Here is a 19,957-nt window from a genome sequence, read left to right on the forward strand (position 1 = left end):
GTCTGTGTGGAGTTTGCACATTCTCCCCATGTTCACATGGGTTTCCCCCTCAGTCCAAAGAGAAGCTGGCGGGTTAATTGGCTTCAGGGAAACTTGGCCCTGGTGTGTGTGTGTGTGCGTGCGTGCGTGCGTGCGTGCGTGCGTGCGTGCGTCCTGTCCAGGGTGGACCCTGCCTTGTGCCCGTTGCTTGTCAGGACAGACTCCAGCTCCTCCCTGACCCTGAATTGGATAACTCGGTTAGAAAAAGCCCTTAATGGATTTATGTATCTCTATCTTTCTCATAATCAATCTGCGGGGTGAGGAGCAGTCCAATGTCATGCTCAGCAGCTGTCCAGCTCTTGCACAAGACGGACCACAGGGCCAGGGGTCACAGGGGACAGAGGTGAACAGAGCCTAGTGGTGCAGAGCTCGGAAAGAAACCCAGCAGCCAGATAGAGAAGGCTGAAATACTTTGATATTTTCACTATTTCAGATTTTACACAATACTTCTTAAAACCTATCGATGCGTTTAATGCGGATTTTCATTTATTTCAAAAGTTTTTACCAACTTGTCTCTGTTGAAATGTTTGCGAATACAATAACAAAAGAAAAGGACTCGGGCAACTATATTCGCCTTTTGCCAAGATCCGTGGAAGGCCGGAGACTTTTTAAACCGGAATCTCTGGCCGCCCGCTGCCACGAGGGGCTGTAATAAAGTTTCGAGATTCCCGGTGGCACTAGGTTTCGATTTTTAGCTTGTTTTTTTTTTTTGTCCTGAAAACAGCTGTTCACAAAATGCATTTGGGTTCTCTTTGAAATCTCCCCAAGAGTAGCATCCCGTTAACAATTTTGTCCTGCAATCTCGCCTCATATTTTGCTGTTGAAAATCCTCCATTTAGAAAACTGCCCGTAGGTGACACGTACCGCACAAGTAAGCGGTTACGTTTTTAAAAAAATAAAAAAGGGTAGGGCTGCTTTTGAAAATAGAGCTCACTGCTGTCACAGATGACCAGAACGCTCACTTCAGCTTAGGGGGATTTTCCGGACTAATCAAAACAACAGGAAAAAAAAACGACATTTTAGTTTCCAGGATCCAGACTAGGCCTGCGAGTTCCTCCTCGCGCAGCACCACGCGCTCTGCTCGCAGGGTCTGGGCGCGCGGGCGACTCCATTGCCTAGTACAGCGCGAGAGCCGACGTGTCGAAGTTCCAGCTGCAAGCGGGCGCGCGAGGTAAGCAGCCTTATTAAACTTTCTGCCAAAACAAGGAAAACAGCTCAGGGCACGACCGTCCCCACGGAGAATAAGTGCGTGAGACAGGTTTACGTCGTGGCGTGGGTGTCGCACACCCGCAGAGTGACTGCGGGTCTGTTTCTGCTGCGCGGTGTACGAATGGCGTCTTGTGTTTTGAAGCACGTCGTCATAAAAACGCTAAACGCGACTTGGTGCTTTAAAAATGTGAGCTGAGATTTGGAAAGCATTGCAGACAGCGAGCACTACTTTAAAAAACCCCACAACTGAAGCAATATCTAATGGCGTCGGTCTTTGCGTATACCCCAGCTACTGAGAATTGTGTCCGATACAGAAAACGTTGAACTCAGTTGCAAACCAGTCTAAACGTTCTTGACATTACGACTTCATCATACGGTCCTAAAAATACTAGCTGGACCATAGACTAGCCAGTTCAACAGGTTAGACTGTTTTTTCCATTCTGCACAGAGTACCTTGTATGTGGAATACACTGACATAGATGTGTGCAAAACTCATAATACTTGGTCGTCATTAATGAAACGTCAGTTTTTATTATATTTACTAAACATTGCATTTAAAAAGTAGGCCTGGGCCTTTTAACAGATTTTCTTTAAACACCTTAAGCCACTGAGTGTGTCTTCCGTTAATCGCAGGGTACTTGCAGTGTGGTATCTGTGCGCGACTGTAATATTCTGCACATTTCTGAAACTTGAACGGCCCTGGGCAGCACCAGTCCAGCAGCAGGTCCCCATGAAATAAGTCGTTTCTGAAGATCTGTTACAAGTCCACTGCCATCAGTGAGACAGGTGAATTGTTAGGTCTAAAATATAAGTGCTCTTCTGCCCTTTACACATCATCACTGTGATAGGATGTCACACTCACAGGACAAAGATGGGGTCCCGAGAGCAGGACTGGGGTGTGTTCTTTTTACTGTAGTATCCTGTCTCAGCTCGGTCTCGCATCTCAGGTCTCGCGACAAGAGGATGTGAGTTCGCAAAAGCCGTCGAACTTCGTTTTCAGCCAGTGTGAATACTTGTGCTACACCCGTGAGAATTCTGGTTTGGTCCAGAAGCGAGGGGCTGGTCTCCAACCCCGGTCCCGGAGAGCCACAGGTGCGCAGTACAGGTGCGCAGCATTAAATCAGCAGTTTCTGAAAGGCTGCAGTGTTGTTTTCCGTGACCAGAAACAGGTGCTGTGTTCCGTGGAGTGATTTAGAGATCCTCTAGGACCTCCCTGCAGCTTGACTTTCCTCACTGGCCAGTTGCTTAAGCACGTGACCCTGATCTTTGGAGGTCCCCCGGGTGGTTTCGGGGGACCTGCGAGAGCGAGTGGCTTGGGGCTCCCCGGAAGCGGGGCAGGAGACCCCAGTCCTCAAGCGGGTGTGGGGCTGGGCCCTGGGGCGGGGCAGGAGGGCCTGTGGCGGGGCGGGCTGGGAGCGGGGCTGGTCTGCAGCCGCTGAGATGCTCTCTCTGCTCTCCCCAGGGGAATGGACGGTGAGGAAGAGGTGCGCCCCGACGGGGAGCCCCAGGGGGGCGGCCACAGGCGCCTGGCCTGCACCACAGCCCTCTCCCTCGGAGCGTCAGCTGGGGCGGCCTCAGACCCCGACGTGATCGTGGAGATGGTGATGTCAGAGGATGAGTCCTTGGAGATGGAGGACTGGGGTCCCAGCGGCACTAAGACCCAGCCTGGCCCGGAACCACTGTCAGCGTCTGAGACCCAGCCTGGCCCGGAACCACTGTCTGCGTCTGAGACCCAGCCTGGCCCGGAACCACTGTCTGCGTCTGAGACCCAGCCTGGTCCGAAACCCCTGCCTGCATCAGAGACCCCACCTGGACCAGAACTTCTGCCACCTTCAGGGACCCAGCCTGGTCCAGAACCTTTACCTGATTCTGTGACCCAGTCTGATCCAGAACCTCTGTCTCCTTCTGAGACCCAGCCTGGTCCAGAACCTTTACCTGATTCTGTGACCCTGTCTGATCCAGAACCTCTGCCACCTTCTGAGACCCAGCCTAGTCCAGAACCTTTACCTGATCCAGAACCTCTGCCTCCTTCTGAGACCCAGCCTGGTCCAGAACCTTTACCTGATTCTGTGACCCAGACTCATCCAGAACCTCTGCCACCTTCCGAGACCCAGCCTGGTCCAGAACCTTTACCTGATTCTGTGACCCAGTCTGGTCCAGAACCTTTACCTGATTCTGTGACCCAGTCTGATCCAGACCCTCTGCCACCTTCTGATACCCAGCCTAGTCCAGAACCTTTACCTGATTCTGTGACCCAGTCTGATCCAGAACCTCTGCCACCTTCTGATACCCAGCCTAGTCCAGAACATTTACCTGATTCTGTGACCCAGTCTGATCCAGAACCTCTGCCACCTTCTGAGACCCAGCCTAGTCCAGAACCTTTACCTGATCCAGAACCTCTGCCTCCTTCTGAGACCCAGCCTGGTCCAGAACCTTTACCTGATTCTGTGACCCAGACTCATCCAGAACCTCTGCCACCTTCCGAGACCCAGTCTGGTCCAGAACCTTTACCTGTTTCTGTGACCCAGTCTGATCCAGAACCTCTGCCTCCTTCTGAGACCCAGCCTGGTCCAGAACCTTTACCTGATTCTGTGACCCAGACTCATCCAGAACCTCTGCCACCTTCCGAGACCCAGCCTGGTCCAGAACCTTTACCTGCTTCTGAGACCCAGTCTGGTCCAGAACCTCTGCCTGCTTCTGAGACCCAGCCTGGTGCTGCAGAGGGGGCAGGTTGTCCAGGTGTGGATCTGGGGGGTGAGGAAGGAGCCGGGCGAAGAGGCCTCGATAGTTATGGTGATTATCAGCTTGTGAGCCAGTGAACGCGAGCCTGAGTGTTCTCCCTCGCGCAGCTCAAGGGCACGGTCTCTCAGCCACGTGTACTGTTTTATGTTTTTCAATCTTTTAAATTCAGCAAATAAATAGCAACTGTGCATAACAATTTGCAGAAATATGTCAACTTTACGTTTGTGTGCTGCAGAGGTCGTGTAAACTTCTTTTCACTTCGAAAATCGACAAAACGTAATTTGGCCAGTGGTGCCCAAACTTTTGCGTACAGCTGTCTGTAAATACAATACGTATTAATGAGAAGGAACAACTGTATTCCAGTCTTTCACTCTATGTGACTCTTGTCTCATCTGTGATTTGTAAATAAATCCTGTGCCAGCCGGTGTGCAGTTCCCCGGTTCGTGAGCTGTGGTTGGAGGACAGGACACAGGAGTCGTGCCCTGACTGCCCTGCGCGTGCTGATTCCCTGTGTGCCCCCTCTGCAGAGAACGAGCCCATCTGCCACCTGCGCCGCACTGCCTCTGTGTGCAGCCACCTCTTCGACCAGCTGCTCCAGGAGTGCCCAGTGCTGCACAGCTGCAAGAGCTGCCTGGCCGCCTTCGTGCTGGAGAGGGGTGAGTGAGTGCCCCCCGCGCCCCCTCCAGACAGCGGGGCGTAGCTGTGTTCGGCCTGGTGCACTCTCCCACACCACTGACCCCCTGCACCCCACAGGACTGACCCCCTGCACTGCACCCCACAGGACTGACCCCCTGCACCCCACAGGACTGACCCCCTGCACCCCACAGGACTGACCCCCTGCACTGCACCCCACAGGACTGACCCCCTGCACCCCACAGAACTGACCCCCTGCACCTCACACCACTGACCCCTGCACCCCACAGGACTGACCACCTGCACCTCACACCACTGACCCCTGCATCCCACAGGACTGACCACCTGCACCCCACAGGACTGACCCCCTGCACTGCACCCCACAGGACTGACCCCCTGCACTGCACCCCACAGGACTGACCCCCTGCACCCCACAGGACTGACCCCCTGCACCCCACAGGACTGACCCCTGCATCCCACAGGACTGACCCCCTACACCCCACACCACTGAGCCTGCACCCTGTGAGGTTAGACTGAGCCCTGCACCCTGCGAGTGTGTGAGTGCTGGGTCCCTTATTGCTCTTACTGTTTTTCCTCCCATGCCCAGAGGTTGTTGACTCAGCCGGCCAGGCCTGTGAGCGATACCAGGTGGTGGCGATGGGCACTGGGGAGTACTCCTGCCCCGGCTGGCTCTCCTATAACGGGCGCACCATCCATGACTGCCACGCCATCGTCATCGCTCGCCGGGCACTCATTCGGTACGCCTCTCGTCTGGAGCGCTAACAGGCCCGTGCTTTAGCCCTCTGGCCTGTTGCAGGGGTGGGCGTGTTCGTTCAGTCTTAATTCCACTGATCTGTCTTAAGCTGTAAGCAGTCGCTTATTGAAAAGCACTTTTAAACTGCAGGATTCCAGTTTTAATGAGGCCTGGACTTCCCCCACCTGACTGTTGTGTGTCCACGATCCTCTTCCATTAGGTTCCTGTATAAGCAGCTTCAGCTGTTCTATAGCGACAAGCGGGAGCAGTCCATCTTCCAGCCCTCTCAGCACTGCCCCCTGCTGGAGCTGAAGCCCGGCATCTACCTGCACCTGTACACCAACGTGACGCCCAAGGGGGCGGCGCAGTACTTCCTGAGGTGGGTGGGCGGCCCCGCTGGTCTGACCTCACTGGGGGTCCCCCCCGTCAGGGGCGATCGCTGTGCCGGCTTGCAGTCTGGATCAGGTCTCGCCAGGCTGCACGAGGGGAAGAGAGCTGTCTGCCTTAGGCTGTGAGCGGACATGCTCGAGTGCTTCGTGTGGCTGCTGCTTCTCCTTAGTGGGGCGCAGGATGTTTGTCTGGAGGGTGCGCTCCATGTGCTCGTTTCCTCAGACTGAGGGGCAGCTCCATGTTTGCCGCAGGAAGTAGAAATAGACGTGTTGCCCTTCTTAAAATATCCGGGGATATCATTCCCCTGTACAGGACACCTGTGGCTCATGGCTCCTTCCCAGGCTTAGGGATGTGCTTGAGACTCCCCAGCTCCATGAGTACTTCACAGGGAACGGGGAACCCCCCCAGCCCCAATAAGTCACTTTTTCACAGCTCGGGTTCTGAGCCCTTCTCACAAGCCCCTGGTCCTGTGAGGGTGGGGGTGAGGGGTACAGGGCGCCGCGCACGGAGAGCGCTGAGGTCTGAGCTCGTACGGGAGACACAGCGCTCAGCGTGTGCAGGCCTGGAGTGAGCCTCAGACTGGTGGGGCGTCGCTTCCATTACAGGGCTAGAAGGACTCTTCATTGATGAGTGCATTTCAAACCACAATGTACACAGTAACATGTAAAACCTCCAATTAACATCACAAAACAGACGAAACTTCCAAGTATGGGCACCACCGAGCTCTGCTATTCAGAACGAAGCAACTAAGCGAGCCTGTGACACTGTAAACAAGCAGGGTTCTACACACCTCTTTCAATACCATAGAAATATTGTTCTCAACATCGAGGCGGTTTTACTGACAAACTCTACTTGTTAACTCTGCACAATCGTTACTTACTCACTGGTACATCACATCACATGAGTCATGACAGTGACTAGTGAGCAGGAAGGGCCGCTTCAAGTCACAGTGCCTGGGAACCCTCACTCTCGCCGTTGTGAGACCAGGGGGTTGTGACAACATGGCAGCCACACAGTACTTTCACAAAGTTCCGAGCTGTGTGATTAATTTTAATGTTGTCAAATTTTTCTATACAGACAATTTTTTTTGTGACTGGGATTTAAAATCCGGTCTGTGAAACTGGGACTGCAGTTCCCCTTTAATGTTAAGTTGCCACTGTTTTTTTTCAAGTGGCCACTGATTTTGTGGAAACGTTATTTTGTTATTTGCATATTTAAATAGCGCAGTCAATATATCACTTCCAGACCTTTTCACAGCCCTTGGTCAGCCTCATTCATCAGTTAAATGAGTCAAGTAAGTTTTAATTGAGCTTTATGGCTGTACACCCAGCTCCAGATCCAGTCCCGGCCCTTACCAGATTCCTGCATCATCACCCCAGTGACGGGAGACACTTCTCAGTCCCAGGGCTGTGACACACATGAATCATGACAAGGGGGATGTGTAGTTGTATCTTTCTCAGACGGGTAGTGTTTAACTCTCAGTGTGCCGCACTGCCAGTTGGAAGTGCGCTCGTGCTTGGATGTAGGGTGTCTTGTGCCCGCCGAGCCCCTGGCCATTGCTCCTGTGTTTCTGGGCAGGAAGCCCACCCCAGCCAGCTACGCCTCCATGAAGCTGCAGTGCCACAGCAAGGGCTCCCTCATCCCGGCCTCCTGCCTGCAGCCTAGCGTATGGGCCGCCCGCATCTGCTGCATGGCCTCCAGCGACAAGCTGAGCCGCTGGACCCTGCTGGGCGTGCAGGGGGCGCTGCTGAGCCACTTCATCAGCCCCCTGTACATCGTCAGCGTGGTGCTTGGTAAGACCGCGGCGGCCTGAGAACGCTGACTCGTCTGCACGCTGAACGTTTTAACCCTAAAGTGTACTTTACACTGTACTTATCATACGCTGTTATTACCATGAAAGCAAAGTGGTGAAACTGCTAGTTAGCAGCTGCTGGGGTCAGTATTCTGCTGCTCCACTGGCTGGCTGCAATTTCTAGATTAATAAACGTCCAGCTGGTAAAGCCCTACCTATACAGAAAATTAGGAAGAACTTTATCATTTCTAACTGCATCTAGTTCACAGTTGTCAGGGAAAAAGTATTTTCTGTAGCAGGAACACAGACGTCTGTCATCCACAGGGTTGATCTTCTGTGAGGGTCTTCTGTGAATGCCACAGGGGGAGCAGTGTGTGGCTACTCCTGCAGACAGATGCATGCATCTGTGACGCCTGCTTTGCACCAGGTTGTAGATGCTGTCTTGTGGGACTGCGGTCCGTTCCTCTTGTAGAGCCGGGACCAGCATGGTCCACAAGCCTTGGGCGCCCCCCGTCAGCATGGCCTGTCTCCCAAGAAAGCCATGGTTGTCTTTCTCACAACGAGCACGTCAGCGGAGCGATTGGCTGCCTGTGACGCTCAGAATATCGGTTCAAATGTCAGGGCGGTAGTTGTTCTGATCTCCCGTGAGAAAGAAGAGAGGCACGCTTTTGTCTTTTGTAGAAAAATGACTGCCTGTTGCACAGCAGCTTATCCGGCTCCAGTTTGTTCGAACCAGCTGCTGGCACTGGAACAGCGTGCTCTGTGTTAATGAGAACACGGGCCCATAAAAGAGGATCATGGGTCAGTTGATTTTGCCCTTGTGGCGCTTTGCTCAAAGTACGGCCCAGTGGAATGCCAGGGTCCCGGGCCTGCCTTTTAATACTGGAGCCAGCAGCCAGGAAAACCCCAAAAACCTGGGGCTAGCCAGTCTGCTAGCCAGCAGGAGTCGGATCACGGTCTGGGGGGGAGGGCGCAGACAGACAGCTGGGAGAGTGCAGGAGGGGCCTGTTGTTGCAGCGTGATCGTCGATCCTGACCTGCTTCTCCCGATTTGAACCCCCTGCGCCCAGGGGACCTGAACCACAGCATCGAGAGGGTGGCGGACGTGATCAACGGGCGCCTGGGCGAGGACTGGGCCCGCCGGCTGCCCCGGCCCTTCGAGAAGCAGAACATCTACTTCTACAACGGCGCCAACGTCGGGCCGCCAGCGAGCCGCCCCGACTGCAGGCTCCTCAGCCTCAACTGGTGCCGGGGGGACGCCAGCTTGGAGGTGGTGGACAGCACCACGGGCCAGGCCACTGCGGAGTAAGTCAGCTGCCCGGTCCCTCTCGGCCCCGGCGTAGTGACCCACTGCCCTGCCAGAGCCGTGCTGTCAGTCACCACGCAATAGTGACGCACAATAGCGCAATACAGGTCACGCCTGAGAGGAGGCCACTCGGCCTGCATGAAGCTAATTCGCCCATTAGTTCGCTCATCTGAGGATCTTGAAAGATCATCCTCGTGGCTGTGTGGATAGCGCTGGTACACTGGCACACAAATACACACTGCTGCTGACGGACACACTAGTCCACATACACAGCACACACCAGCACAAATACACACTGCTGCTGACGGACACACTAGTCCACATACACGGCACACACCAGCACAAATACACACTGCTGCTGACGGACACACTAGTCCACATACACAGCACACACCAGCACAAATACACACTGCTACAGACGGACACACTAGTCCACATACACAGCACACACCAGCACAAATACACACTGCTACAGACGGACACACTAGTCCACATACACAGCACACACCAGCACAAATACACACTGCTACAGACGGACACACTAGTCCACATACACAGCACACACCAGCACAAATACACACTGCTGCTGACGGACACACTAGTCCACATACACAGCACACACCAGCACAAATACACACTGCTACAGACGGACACACTAGTCCACATACACAGCACACACCAGCACAAATACACACTGCTGCTGACGAACACACTAGTCCACATACACGGCACACACCAGCATACAATTATCTGGAACAGACAATTGCACAAATAAACACTGCTACAGACAGATGCGCGCACACTAGTCCGGATACGCAGCACACACTGGTACACACAGTCACACAAACACACACTGCTACACTGCGGGAGCCTCTAGAGCAGTGATCAACAGGACCGTTAAGGATTTCACTGTCCCCATGCGTCCCCTCCCAGGGGTCACATCCTCGGTGAATCCTGCATCTTTGTAGCACTTTAGTGGAGGCAGGGAACGGGCACTGCTCCCTCGCGAGTCACAGGCTGGGTCAGGAGCAGTCTGCTTTCACGCACTGTCCTGGCGGCCAGCCTTGCTAGCACGAGAGAGCCAGTGCTCCCAGCTCTGCTCTTTGGTAAGGGGGAGGAGAGGGAGTAAGACGAGGCACGGGGTGCTGTGGACACTGATCCTGTCCCTGGGCTTGGTTTGGCAGCTCCCCCTTCTCGAGCGGACCTGCGCAGAGCAGCCGGCTGTGCAAGGCCGCCTTCCTCAGCGCCTTCCGGGAGATCGCCAGGCTGCGGGGCGCCCAGGAGCTGCTGGAGCTGCCCACCTACCTGCAGGCCAAGGTGCGAGTCCGCTCCCCGCGTGCTCAAGGAAGCACACCGCAGCAAGAGCACAGCCACTCACACACTGGTACAGACAATCACACACATACACACACACACTAGTCCAGGTACACAGCACACACTGGTATAGACTATGACACACATACACAGCACAAGCTGTGTAGAGATTGATGTACACTGGTACAGATAGACGTGCATGCGTTGGTCCAGACACTCACACATATGCTTACACAGGCACTGGCGCTGATACAGACACACATATCGCTCCTGCAAGCAGACTGGCATTTCTAGCATGAGTGCGGAGGATCTGAGGGGATACTGGACTGTGTCTGTCCCACGGTGCTCATCGGTGCTACAGTTCCGATTGCTTTGAATGTTTTCAATATGCAAGTGTCTTTTCACCCTGGAGGGCCGTTGTTGGTATTCAGCAGCTGGAAAATGCTTTACCAAGGGCAGGTGCTGTATCTGGGGAGCGCTGCCCCTCACCAGGTGTGGTGCTGTTTCAGGTGAGAGCCACGACGTACCAGGAGGTGAAGGCGGCGATCAGGCAGCAGTTCCTGGCCAGCAGCGCAGGGCTCTGGAACTCCAAGCAGATTGTGGACAATTTCCGCCACTGAGGCAGCAGGAAAACTGGGAGAAAATCCATGAGATCGTTCCACTGCTGCCTGAGGGACTCTTAATTTTTTTTTTCTTTAACCTGGTGAAGCTCGAAGCCAGGAGCCTGCGTGTTCTGGCTTGGCTGGTGGGTTTTGTTCGACATCAGGCCCGCCCCTGTGCAGGGTCTGCTTTTGAGTTCAGCACGAAGAACCAGTAGAACAATAAGCCATCGAGTTCAGCTGTTCTGTGTGATGCTCCCTCTGTTAGATGTGCATCTTCTGTTGTGTTTTAAGGAATGATGTTCTGTTTCATTTGCTGTTCGCAGCCTCCACTGCGGCTCAGGAATTGCTTGCCAGTCAAAGTGAGACCAGGCTACAGTTAAGACCCTGCAGGGGTCTAAAAGCTGTGAGTTTGTCCCTTTGTTCCTGTTTTGCTGTTATCTCAGGTTTGTTCAGAATAGAGTAAAAGAGTTCAGTGTCGAACTGCACGAGTGATCAGAGGCTCCTGTGAGAGAAGAGCTTTCTGTTGTCAGGAGTCTGATTTGTATTCTGTGGGACAGCCCACTGAGAGGTCCTGAAGGGCCTGTGTCAGGGTGTGACCCTTAGTGACCCAATCCACCTGATTATTAATTTAATTGGAGCATTTCAACAGCTTGTTTGGGCTCTTGAGCTGCTGATGTGTAAAACCTGCTGGACAGAGGTCCTTCAGAGCCGGACTGAGACTGCCCCCAGTTTTCTTTAGTGTAGAGACTGAAAGATACATTCACAGAGGCTGATATTTATTTCGTAAGCGCTCATGTAAGCTCTCAAAAAGGATGAAAGGTTTATGTTATTGTAATTTTGCAGCCAGTCATTTAAAGTACAAAACGATTTTTTTTGTGGCACCTTCTCTGATTGCTACGTCTGCGGGTTTTCCAGTCTTACCCATGATAGACTTTTGATCCAGCCACGTCTGTAACTGGTCAACAGGTCAGTATTAGAAGAGCTCCGTATAAGAAGGTGCTGACTGGAGTAACATTCTGCAGCGAATTGGAAGAGCTGTAAGTTCAGCAGCACTTGGTTATTTCACAAATGCACAACTCCAGTCCTTGAGGATCAGAATCCAGCTCCCGTTAAACTAACACTGATCATCTAAATCAGGTGGTTAGGAGCAAACCTGCAGATGCTGGGGCCCTTCAGGACTGGGACTGTACGGCCCAGTATAGTTATATGTTTCACAAAAAAGACACAAAAGCCTTTGTTGTTTTTTTTCAGGGACACTTTATCAATAATAATAAACGTTATTTTATGTCGTTCAGATGGGCAAGTTCCTTTGTAGGTTTCATTCCACACCTCTCTTCACCTCCCGCCCCTCCTCTCTCCCAGCTCTTGTTCTCCTGCTACATTACCTTTGCTTACTGCCCTGTCTTTCTCACACCTGAAGAAGGCTCCACGGCTGAAACATGTTTTCTTTCTTCTGTTTTCAGCATGGAATAAACCTATTACTTGTTATTTTATAGAATGCCTTTAAAGGTGGTTTCTCAAATCTCTTTACAGAACACACATAACCTGCAGTACACAAGGAAAATCCACAATGAGAGGAATCAGTAGATAGGGGTACCGTACTGAATACAGCAGGAGCAGAGGGGTAAAGAACAGAACCAGTTCAGTAAAGGCCCTTCTGAAGAAGAAGGTTTTAAGTCTGGACTTTAGAGTTTAGAGAAGGTGACTCTCTGATATCCTTGGGGAGAGAGTTCAAAGCTCTGGGGCATTACAGGAGAAGGCCCTGTCACCCATAGAGTGTAGACGGGCTTGGGGGACAGATAGGAGACCAGAGTTAGAAGAGCGAAGGTTGCGAGGTGGGAGTAGGGCGATAGTAGCTCACACAGGTACTGAGGTGCCAAGCCATGCAGAGTCTTGAGCATGGAGATTTAGAATGGAATTGGAATTTTAAATGCAAACAAATTGCAGGCATTTTATTATAGTTATTGGGCTTTCTTATCTATCCTATTGAACATGACTATTAAACGTAGTCCCAACCAATGAGCACTGTCCGACAGACAGGGGCAGATACTTTTGTGTGTAAAACAGCATCATGACCTTGATAGCTGGACATTTTTAAGAGGGGTGCAGTACTTTCACTCTCCATGAAAGTGTCTGAAAGGGGAATGAATTTGAGGAATTGAGAATAAATTCAAGCACATTGCCACACATGGTATCGAAAGGCCCGTGGATAAAGACCAAGGCTGGTCAGTGAAACTGGAAGTGTCTGCTCTTAAGCAATACCTCGCCTTGTGTAGTGAGGCCTTACGGTTAACAGCTGTTAACAGCAGGAGCTGCTCTCCTCTCCTCCTTGCTGGTCCCCTCCTGGCCACAGGGGGGCACTGTCAAGCAGGGAGCCCGCCTTCTCCGCCTCGCTTTGCATCCCGTCCATATCCATCCGCTTCTTGGTCTCCATCGCCATGGTGACAAAGGCCTGCTCCACGTTGGTGGCGTCTTTGGCGCTCGTCTCCAGGAAATGGATGCGGAGGGACTGGGCGAACTCCTGGGAACGAGACGAGAGTGTGGCCTCATCTGGTCACAAGCGCATCGCCAGACCTCTGCCTCTTGAGGGGCATGAATGGAATTTTCTAAAGGAATTTTTTCCAGCTGTCTGGTTTGTTTGGTTTGCCCTTGAAGAGCTGGCAGGTTTCAGTTTAAGTTCAGGTTTATTGCATATGTGCCTGAGTACAATGAAATGCTTACTTGGTGTGTTTTCCTCACATGACAAATGACAATGACAATGACAGTTCTTGGAGACGGGAACAGGGTAGCAGCAATCATTTTAACCAGCATTTAGATAGCGGCTGTTTGCAAACTTCAGCAGGGGCAGTGTTTTGAGTTCAGTAAAAGGGGGGTGTAAGTGGAGGAGGTGTGTGCAGCTCTCCGTGCCAGGAGCTGGTGCGCAGCGCGTTACCGCGTACCTGTCCGGTGGTGAAGTCCACCACCTTCCTGGCTCCCAGGTCGCACTTATTTCCCACCAGCACCTTGGACACGCCCTCGCTGGCGTAGCGGTCGATCTCGTCCAGCCACTGCTTCACGTTACTGAAAGACTCCTGCAAAACGAGAGCAGCAACCAGGTGCTCAGCTGGACCGGACAGTACCTGACCACCGGACACTTCCTGCCCACTAGACACTGGGGCAGGGAGACGCTGCCCTTCAGAGATCCGCCATGCTGGCATCTGATAGAAGGGGTGGCCGGAAGAGGGTGTGATATTGGGGACAAAATAATAATTCCTTACACTTCTATAGCCTTCACTCAAAGCACTTTACAGGCAATGGGGATCCCCTCCACCAACCCCAGTGTGCAGCCCCACCTGGATGATGCGCCAGTCCGCTCCCCACACACCAGCTCTCAGTGGGGAGGAGAGCAGAGTGATGGAGCCAGTTCAGAGAGGGGGGTTATTAGGAGGCCATGATTGGAAGGGCCAATGGGAAATTTGGCCAGGATGCCGGGGTTACACCCCTACTCTTTTCGAGAAACACCCTGGGATTTTTAATGATCAGTGAGAGTCGGGATTTGGGTTTTATATCTCGTGTGAAGTACGGCACCTTTGTACAGTATAGTGTCCCTGTCACTATACTGGAGCATAAGGACCCACACAGACCGCAGGGTGAGCGCCCCCTTCTGGCCCCTCTTCCAGCAGCAACCTCAGCTTTCCCAGGAGGCTCCTATCCAGGTACTGACCAGACTCACACCTGCTGAGCCCCAGTGGGCTGCCAGCTGGGAGCTGCAGGGTGATATAGGTGCTGGCATGCATGATGTCCCCTCCATCCTCCTCCTCCAAGGTCCAGGGGGTCTCGCCCCAAACATCGTATAAAGACATAGACTGTAAAAGAAGGCCGGCCCTGAACTCCCCCTCTTTTGCTCTTGCTTTCTTCAGAAGGCCTGCCTTCACCCCCTCCCTCCCTCTGGCCCTGTGCAGGAGGCCTTTTCTGCTCCCCGAAACGATTCCCGAGGCGAACAGGCGAGGGCGGCGTGCCTGGTCGGTGACGTCGTACACCACGATGATCCCGTGGGCGCCCCGGTAGTAGCTGGAGGTGATGGTGCGGAACCTCTCCTGGCCTGCGGTGTCCCACTGGAAGCAGAGGCACAACGGCAAGTGAGAGGGTCTCCCGGCACGGGACCGGCTTGCGCGATCGGTAAGGAGTCCGAGATTCGCCGGTGTTTTTGTCCCCCCCTCCCGAGAAGAATCGTCAGGGGGCGCAGCTGAGGAAAGCCAGAAGGAGCTGTAAAGGAGGACGAGTGTGGGTGGAGGGGAAGTGTGCTGCACTGTGTGTGGCAGCCTACAGCATTGCCAACCGCTGCCCTGGGGACACTAGGACGCTGCCTCTCCTCAGTCCTTGTCCTGCACGCCTTATGGCATCCTGCTGTCTTACAGTGAGCACCTCTGGAGACAGGACCGTGTCACTTCCCACTCTGCACTCTTACAGGAGAGTGTGCTCCTGTATAAACACCACCTCCATTTACGGTGAGCGGATATCCCCAAACAAGCACAGAACGCAAGCCAGCAGGTGTGTGTTTTTGTGGACAGTGGTGTTGCAGGCTGGGGCACGTCATGTGAAACACCTCCGTGTCTTTTCTGTCCAAGACGATGTGGAGGATGATGATGTGCGTTTGGAAGCGAAGGCACACTTACTATCTGAAGCTTGACAGTTTTCCCCTCCAGCTCGATGGTCCTGATTTTAAAGTCCACCCCGATGGTGCTGATGTAGCTCTCGGTGTAGGTGTCATCCTGGAAGAGGAGCAAAGAGGAAAGTCAGGGTTAAAAGCTGTCCTGTCCTACTGGGCAGTATCACGACAGCAAACTATTGTTGCTCTCTGGAGCAGGAGCTTTTAAACCAGTGATGCCTGGAATGTCTTATTCAGTGCAGCATAATTTGTTTACTGTTGCACAGCTATTGCCCAGTGTTCGGGGGGGAAGTAGAGAGAGGTCGAGCAAAGTTCAGCAAGTGGGACATTTCACTCCTGGGGTAAGTTCTTACTCCCCTCTCGATGACTGATGTCACAGAGAACAGGAGGCACTTCTGTACACAAAGGGTTGTGGGAGCCTGTAGCAAGCTGTTGTCATAGCAGGTACACCGGCTTCTCTCAAGAAAAGGCTGGACGAGGTCCTTTTATCATTTAGCTACAAGCATCAAGCCTGATGGGCTCAAAGGCCTCCTTTCATTTCTAACCTTTCCCATGCTTTGAAATAAAGACTTACAGCAAAGCGGAGCAGCAGGCAGGACTTGCCCACGCCAGAGTCTCCGATCAGCAGAAGCTTGAACAGGTAGTCACTGGGGAAGACAGGTGGTGTGTTAGCACCGAGGCCTGCAGACAGAGGCTCGGCATAGCCCTGGCATTGCAGACAAGAGCACTGCAGATATTGACAATATACACAGTTGCAGGGTGATGCAGTATTTTAGTGCATAGCTGCAAAACTCCACATCTCATGCAGAAATCCTGATGTACTTCACCGAAATACCTGATGGGAAGGAATTCCACGCAAGTAGGAAAACGTGGCATTCGTTGTGGCCAGTGCTTTTGTTGGTGCCTTTGTATACAGCTGGGCTTTTGTCCTGGAACAGTCTGTGCAAGGTGCCTTGCTCAGGGGTACAACAGCAGTGTACAGATCCAGCCAGGATCTGAACCCACAGCCTTCCAGGTAGGTGTCTGAAGCTCTAGACTGCAGCTCCTCACCGCTGCCAGTTTGCCCTGATGGGGCAGGTTAGGTTCATGAGCTCACAGGACCTTGTTCTGTTACCAGGGTCTGTTCAGCCCTTGTGTGCGAAATGCAGTGGAACGTGACCTGAGAGGCGCTCTCTGGGAGACGCTGTCCGTGACTCCAGCCCCCCCCCACTTCCCTGGAGCGGTATCGATCGCTCTCGGATGATCACCGCTCCCTGTGCTTCAGGCTTCACCGGCTGGGTGTTCCTGCTGCTCGGAGGCAAGGGAACCCGTCGTCGTGCACGGTCTGTCGCTTTCTGCAGCCGCCCTGTTAGAGTGAGCTCGAACCCAGGTCCTGGAACGCATTCCTTCAAGATGGCGAGACCATCTCCCTCTGTCCTCACTTCCACCCTGGTGTCCAGGGAGCGACCGACTCCGCCCTCTTCCCCCCCCCCCCGGCCGGTACTTACTACTCGGGATTCATGGTTGGAGTTCTGGGAGCCGGGTGGCGGGGCGCAGGGAGTCACCGGCGAGCGTCTGCCTCTTCCTGGCCTTCCTGCTCCTCCGCGCCCTCCCCCGCGGAAGAGTGGGCTCCAACAGAGCCATCATTTATTAAAGGTGCGGATTGAGTTACCCAGCGACAGCCGCCTGGTTCAGGCAGCCAGAGCTCGGGGCTGGCGTGAGCGAGGATTGTGTATCGGGCTGGGTTACAGCAGGGCCTGAGGCAGTGGGGCTGGCGGGCCTGGGCTGGGCTCTTCCCCTGCAGCAATCAGCTGCTACTGAAGGCAGAGATGGGGAAAGTAGGCTTTTGTCTGCCCGGGGGCGTGGATAAGGCACTGTACTGTAGGTCTGGGTAGAGCTGTGACCTGTTAGGCTGCAGTCAATGTCCACATTTGTATCTTGGAGCAGTAGGAAAGTGTTCAAGAATGATTTGATACTTCTTAAAAGCACGGAAGCCTTTTTTTTCCTAAAAAACTGCTTGAACTGCAATTTCATTTCAGCAGTTTTCAACCAGCACCACAGCCCTTCTCCCTGTTCTGGGGAATCGCAGAGTCTTCTGGCTTTCTTCTGTTAGTGCTCATGGCCAGTTATGCCAGCAGCTGTATCACCCTGCGCTGCAAATCACAGCTGGCAGCCTACTGAAGCTCAGCAGGTGTGTGAGCCTGGTCGGTACCTGGATGGGAGACCTCCTGGGAAAAACTAAGGTTGCTGCTGGGAGAGGTGTGAGTGGGACCATTAGGGGGAGCTCACCCTGTGGCCTGTGTGGGTCCTGTTGCCCCAGTATAGTGAAAAAAGGCACCGCCCTTCAGAGATGTGAAACCGAGGTCCTGACTCTCCGTGGTCATTAAAAAATCCAAGGGCGTTTCTCGACAAGAGTAGGGGTGTTACCCTGGCCCTTACGAATCATGGCCTCCTAATAATCCCCATCACTCTGCTCTCCTCCCCACTGAGAGCTGGTGTGTGGCCAGTGTACTGGTGCACTCTAGCTGCTGTCGCATCATCCAGGTGGGGCTGCACACTGGTGGTGGAGGGGATCCCCATTAGCTGTAAACTGCTTTATAATTAATAATTGCTTACACTTATATAGCGCTTTTCTGGACACTCCACTCAAAGCACTTTACAGGTCATGGGGATTATTAGGAGGCCCTGATGGGTAAAGGCCAGGGGGAAATTTGGCCAGGACACTGTCCTGAGTGGAGTGGAGCTTTGAGTGGAGTGTCCAGAAAAGCACTATATAAGTTTAAGGAATTAATTCATTTATTTTTATTTTTATTATTATTATTATTATTATTATTATTATTATTATTATTATTATTAACAGGAGTTCGTTCTTCCTGGAGAACCTGTGACTCTGTCTTTTTCTGAGGCACAGTCCTGTTGATTGAAATCTTCGCCTCCCCTCCTCTGTCCTGGGTGTATAAAGAAGCTCATTGTCCTCTTCGTCCCCAGTTTCCAGGCACTGAATGTGTCCGGTGTGGCAGGCTGCGAGAGGGACAGTGTTCTCAGTGACATGACATTCCTTGCAAATGGCAGCAGTTGCCCTTGGCAGCCTCCCACCCTCCACCCCCCCATCCCACAAGCCCCCAGCACAGTGAAGCTTCCTGGAGGAATGAGAGCCTCACAGTGTCAGTTTCGCACCATGTCAAAGCATCCGCTGTCCTGCAGCGCACACTGCTATCGCAAGTGTTAGTCGGGAAGGTCCCAGTTCCCTCTGCTGACCATAACAGATTACATAGCCTCTACTCCAAAGTGTACTCTAACAGGTGTACAGGTATATCAGTCCTTTCTTAGTAACTCAGACTTGTTTTCACTGAAAAACCATCAACACAACATGTCTGTCCATCCATTTTCTAATGGCTTTATCCAATAATCCAGTACAGGGTCTCAGTGGAGACAGGGCCCATACCAGCAGGTACGAGGCAGGGTACACCCTGGACAGGACACCAGTCCATCACAGGACACACAGACACACACAGGGGCCAATTTTCCCAGAAGCCAATTAACTTACCAGCATGTCTCTGGGCTGTGGCAGGAAACCGGAGGACCCAGAGGAAACCCATGTAAACAGCTCTGTGAGGCAGCAATGCTAAAACTGTGCCACTGTACTGCTCTGACACAACGTGTTTAAATCAAATAACTCTCTCTGACAGGCACTCGCTTATCTGGTGACATAATCCCAAAGAGACAATGAGATACGAATGGTGTAAAGTACTGATACAGCATTTTTTCAGCCTCTTGAAATGTTGACCCTGTCTTGTGGCTAATATTGTGGATTGCTCAGTATCAGCATTATTGGATCTGATATACTGTATTCCATTCATTTAATAAAAGTAGAAATAATTTTAAAAAAATAAGCAGCGACTGCTTTCTTTGGCCTGCTGATTATATATTACCACGGATGGCTCGTAGCTCTTGGGTCCTGGGATTGATTCAAGACTGGGCTCCTTCTGTGTGGAGTACGCATGTCCTGTCTGTAGCTCTGTGTGCTTCCTTTATGAGGTCCTCTTTCCCCCACCTGCCAATGACATGCGGAGGGAGCATCAAATAAAAGGAATGAGTTAAAAGGGAGCAAAAACAAGTCTTGAACTGCTCATAGGATTATCCAAAACGAGATCATTAAGATCCAACGATGTTCCATTGCTCCTCAAGTTCAAACATCAGGATCCAGGCGTTGCACAATGACTGGGCCATATTGCCTGGTTGGGGGTTTTACGCTCTGTAGTTCTGTGAAAGTGTTAGATTTTTTTAAATGCTGCTGCGTATCTCAGAATTTCACCGTGCCAAAAAAAAACAAACCCTGCGCTAGTCTCCTGGAGGAGCACACCCCTCACGCCTTCCCACTGGGAGAACTCCTCCTCTGTCTCCCAGAGTGCTCCCAGAGCACAGGGGCCAAGGGACCTGCTGCGTGCTCTGGCACGGGTTCTTGCAGGTGTAATTTTAGACTGTGACTGCAGCCTGGCAATTCTGCCCGGACTGGAGGGCTATAATTAGCCAGGATGAGAGAGGAAGGG

At 52.7% G+C, this 19,957-nt stretch overlaps 2 protein-coding genes across 4 annotated transcripts; one reads left to right on the forward strand and one right to left on the reverse strand.

Moving 5' to 3' along the window:
• The first annotated feature begins 507 nt into the window (after nt 1–507).
• Nucleotides 508–12,074, forward strand: LOC102697993 (adenosine deaminase domain-containing protein 2-like). Of its 2 annotated transcripts, XM_069187783.1 has the most exons (9): nt 510–1,210; nt 2,711–4,041; nt 4,518–4,646; nt 5,231–5,381; nt 5,598–5,756; nt 7,346–7,560; nt 8,629–8,863; nt 10,049–10,181; nt 10,688–10,895. In XM_069187783.1, the coding sequence occupies exons 2-9, from the start codon at nt 2,715–2,717 to the stop codon at nt 10,796–10,798; spliced, it is 2,460 nt and encodes an 819-aa protein (XP_069043884.1). In that variant the 5' UTR covers nt 510–1,210; nt 2,711–2,714; the 3' UTR covers nt 10,799–10,895. The 2 variants fall into 2 exon arrangements, with proteins under 2 accessions (XP_069043885.1, XP_069043884.1); XM_069187784.1 differs by lacking the exon at nt 7,346–7,560 and having other exon boundaries at nt 508–1,210; nt 10,688–12,074.
• Nucleotides 12,075–12,152: 78 nt separating this feature from the next.
• LOC102684782 (ras-related protein ORAB-1-like) lies at nt 12,153–19,637 on the reverse strand. Of its 2 annotated transcripts, none has more exons than XM_069187785.1 (6): nt 19,624–19,637; nt 16,003–16,075; nt 15,436–15,531; nt 14,779–14,874; nt 13,720–13,851; nt 12,153–13,301 (listed from the first exon to the last, which is right to left on the reverse strand). In XM_069187785.1, the coding sequence occupies exons 1-6, from the start codon at nt 19,635–19,637 to the stop codon at nt 13,080–13,082; spliced, it is 633 nt and encodes a 210-aa protein (XP_069043886.1). In that variant the 3' UTR covers nt 12,153–13,079. The 2 variants fall into 2 exon arrangements, with proteins under 2 accessions (XP_069043886.1, XP_006627663.1); XM_006627600.3 differs by lacking the exon at nt 19,624–19,637 and adding an exon at nt 16,916–17,002.
• Nucleotides 19,638–19,957: the final 320 nt, after the last annotated feature.

Source organism: Lepisosteus oculatus, chromosome 3, assembly GCF_040954835.1.
Source record: "Lepisosteus oculatus isolate fLepOcu1 chromosome 3, fLepOcu1.hap2, whole genome shotgun sequence".
Classification (NCBI taxonomy): domain Eukaryota; kingdom Metazoa; phylum Chordata; class Actinopteri; order Semionotiformes; family Lepisosteidae; genus Lepisosteus; species Lepisosteus oculatus.

Coding starts and splice junctions, on each gene's coding strand:
- LOC102684782 (XM_069187785.1), bottom strand. Junction 15,532..16,002: donor GCCTGCTGCTCCGCTTTGCT/GTAAGTCTTTAT, acceptor CTCCTCTTCCAG/GATGACACCTACACCGAGAG. Junction 13,852..14,778: donor TGTACGACGTCACCGACCAG/GCACGCCGCCCT, acceptor CTCGTTTTGCAG/GAGTCTTTCAGTAACGTGAA.
- LOC102697993 (XM_069187783.1), top strand. CDS start 2,715: ATGGACGGTGAGGAAGAGGTGCGCCCCGACGGGGAGCCCCAGGGGGGC. Junction 4,647..5,230: donor CGCCTTCGTGCTGGAGAGGG/GTGAGTGAGTGC, acceptor TCCCATGCCCAG/AGGTTGTTGACTCAGCCGGC. Junction 5,757..7,345: donor GCGGCGCAGTACTTCCTGAG/GTGGGTGGGCGG, acceptor GTTTCTGGGCAG/GAAGCCCACCCCAGCCAGCT.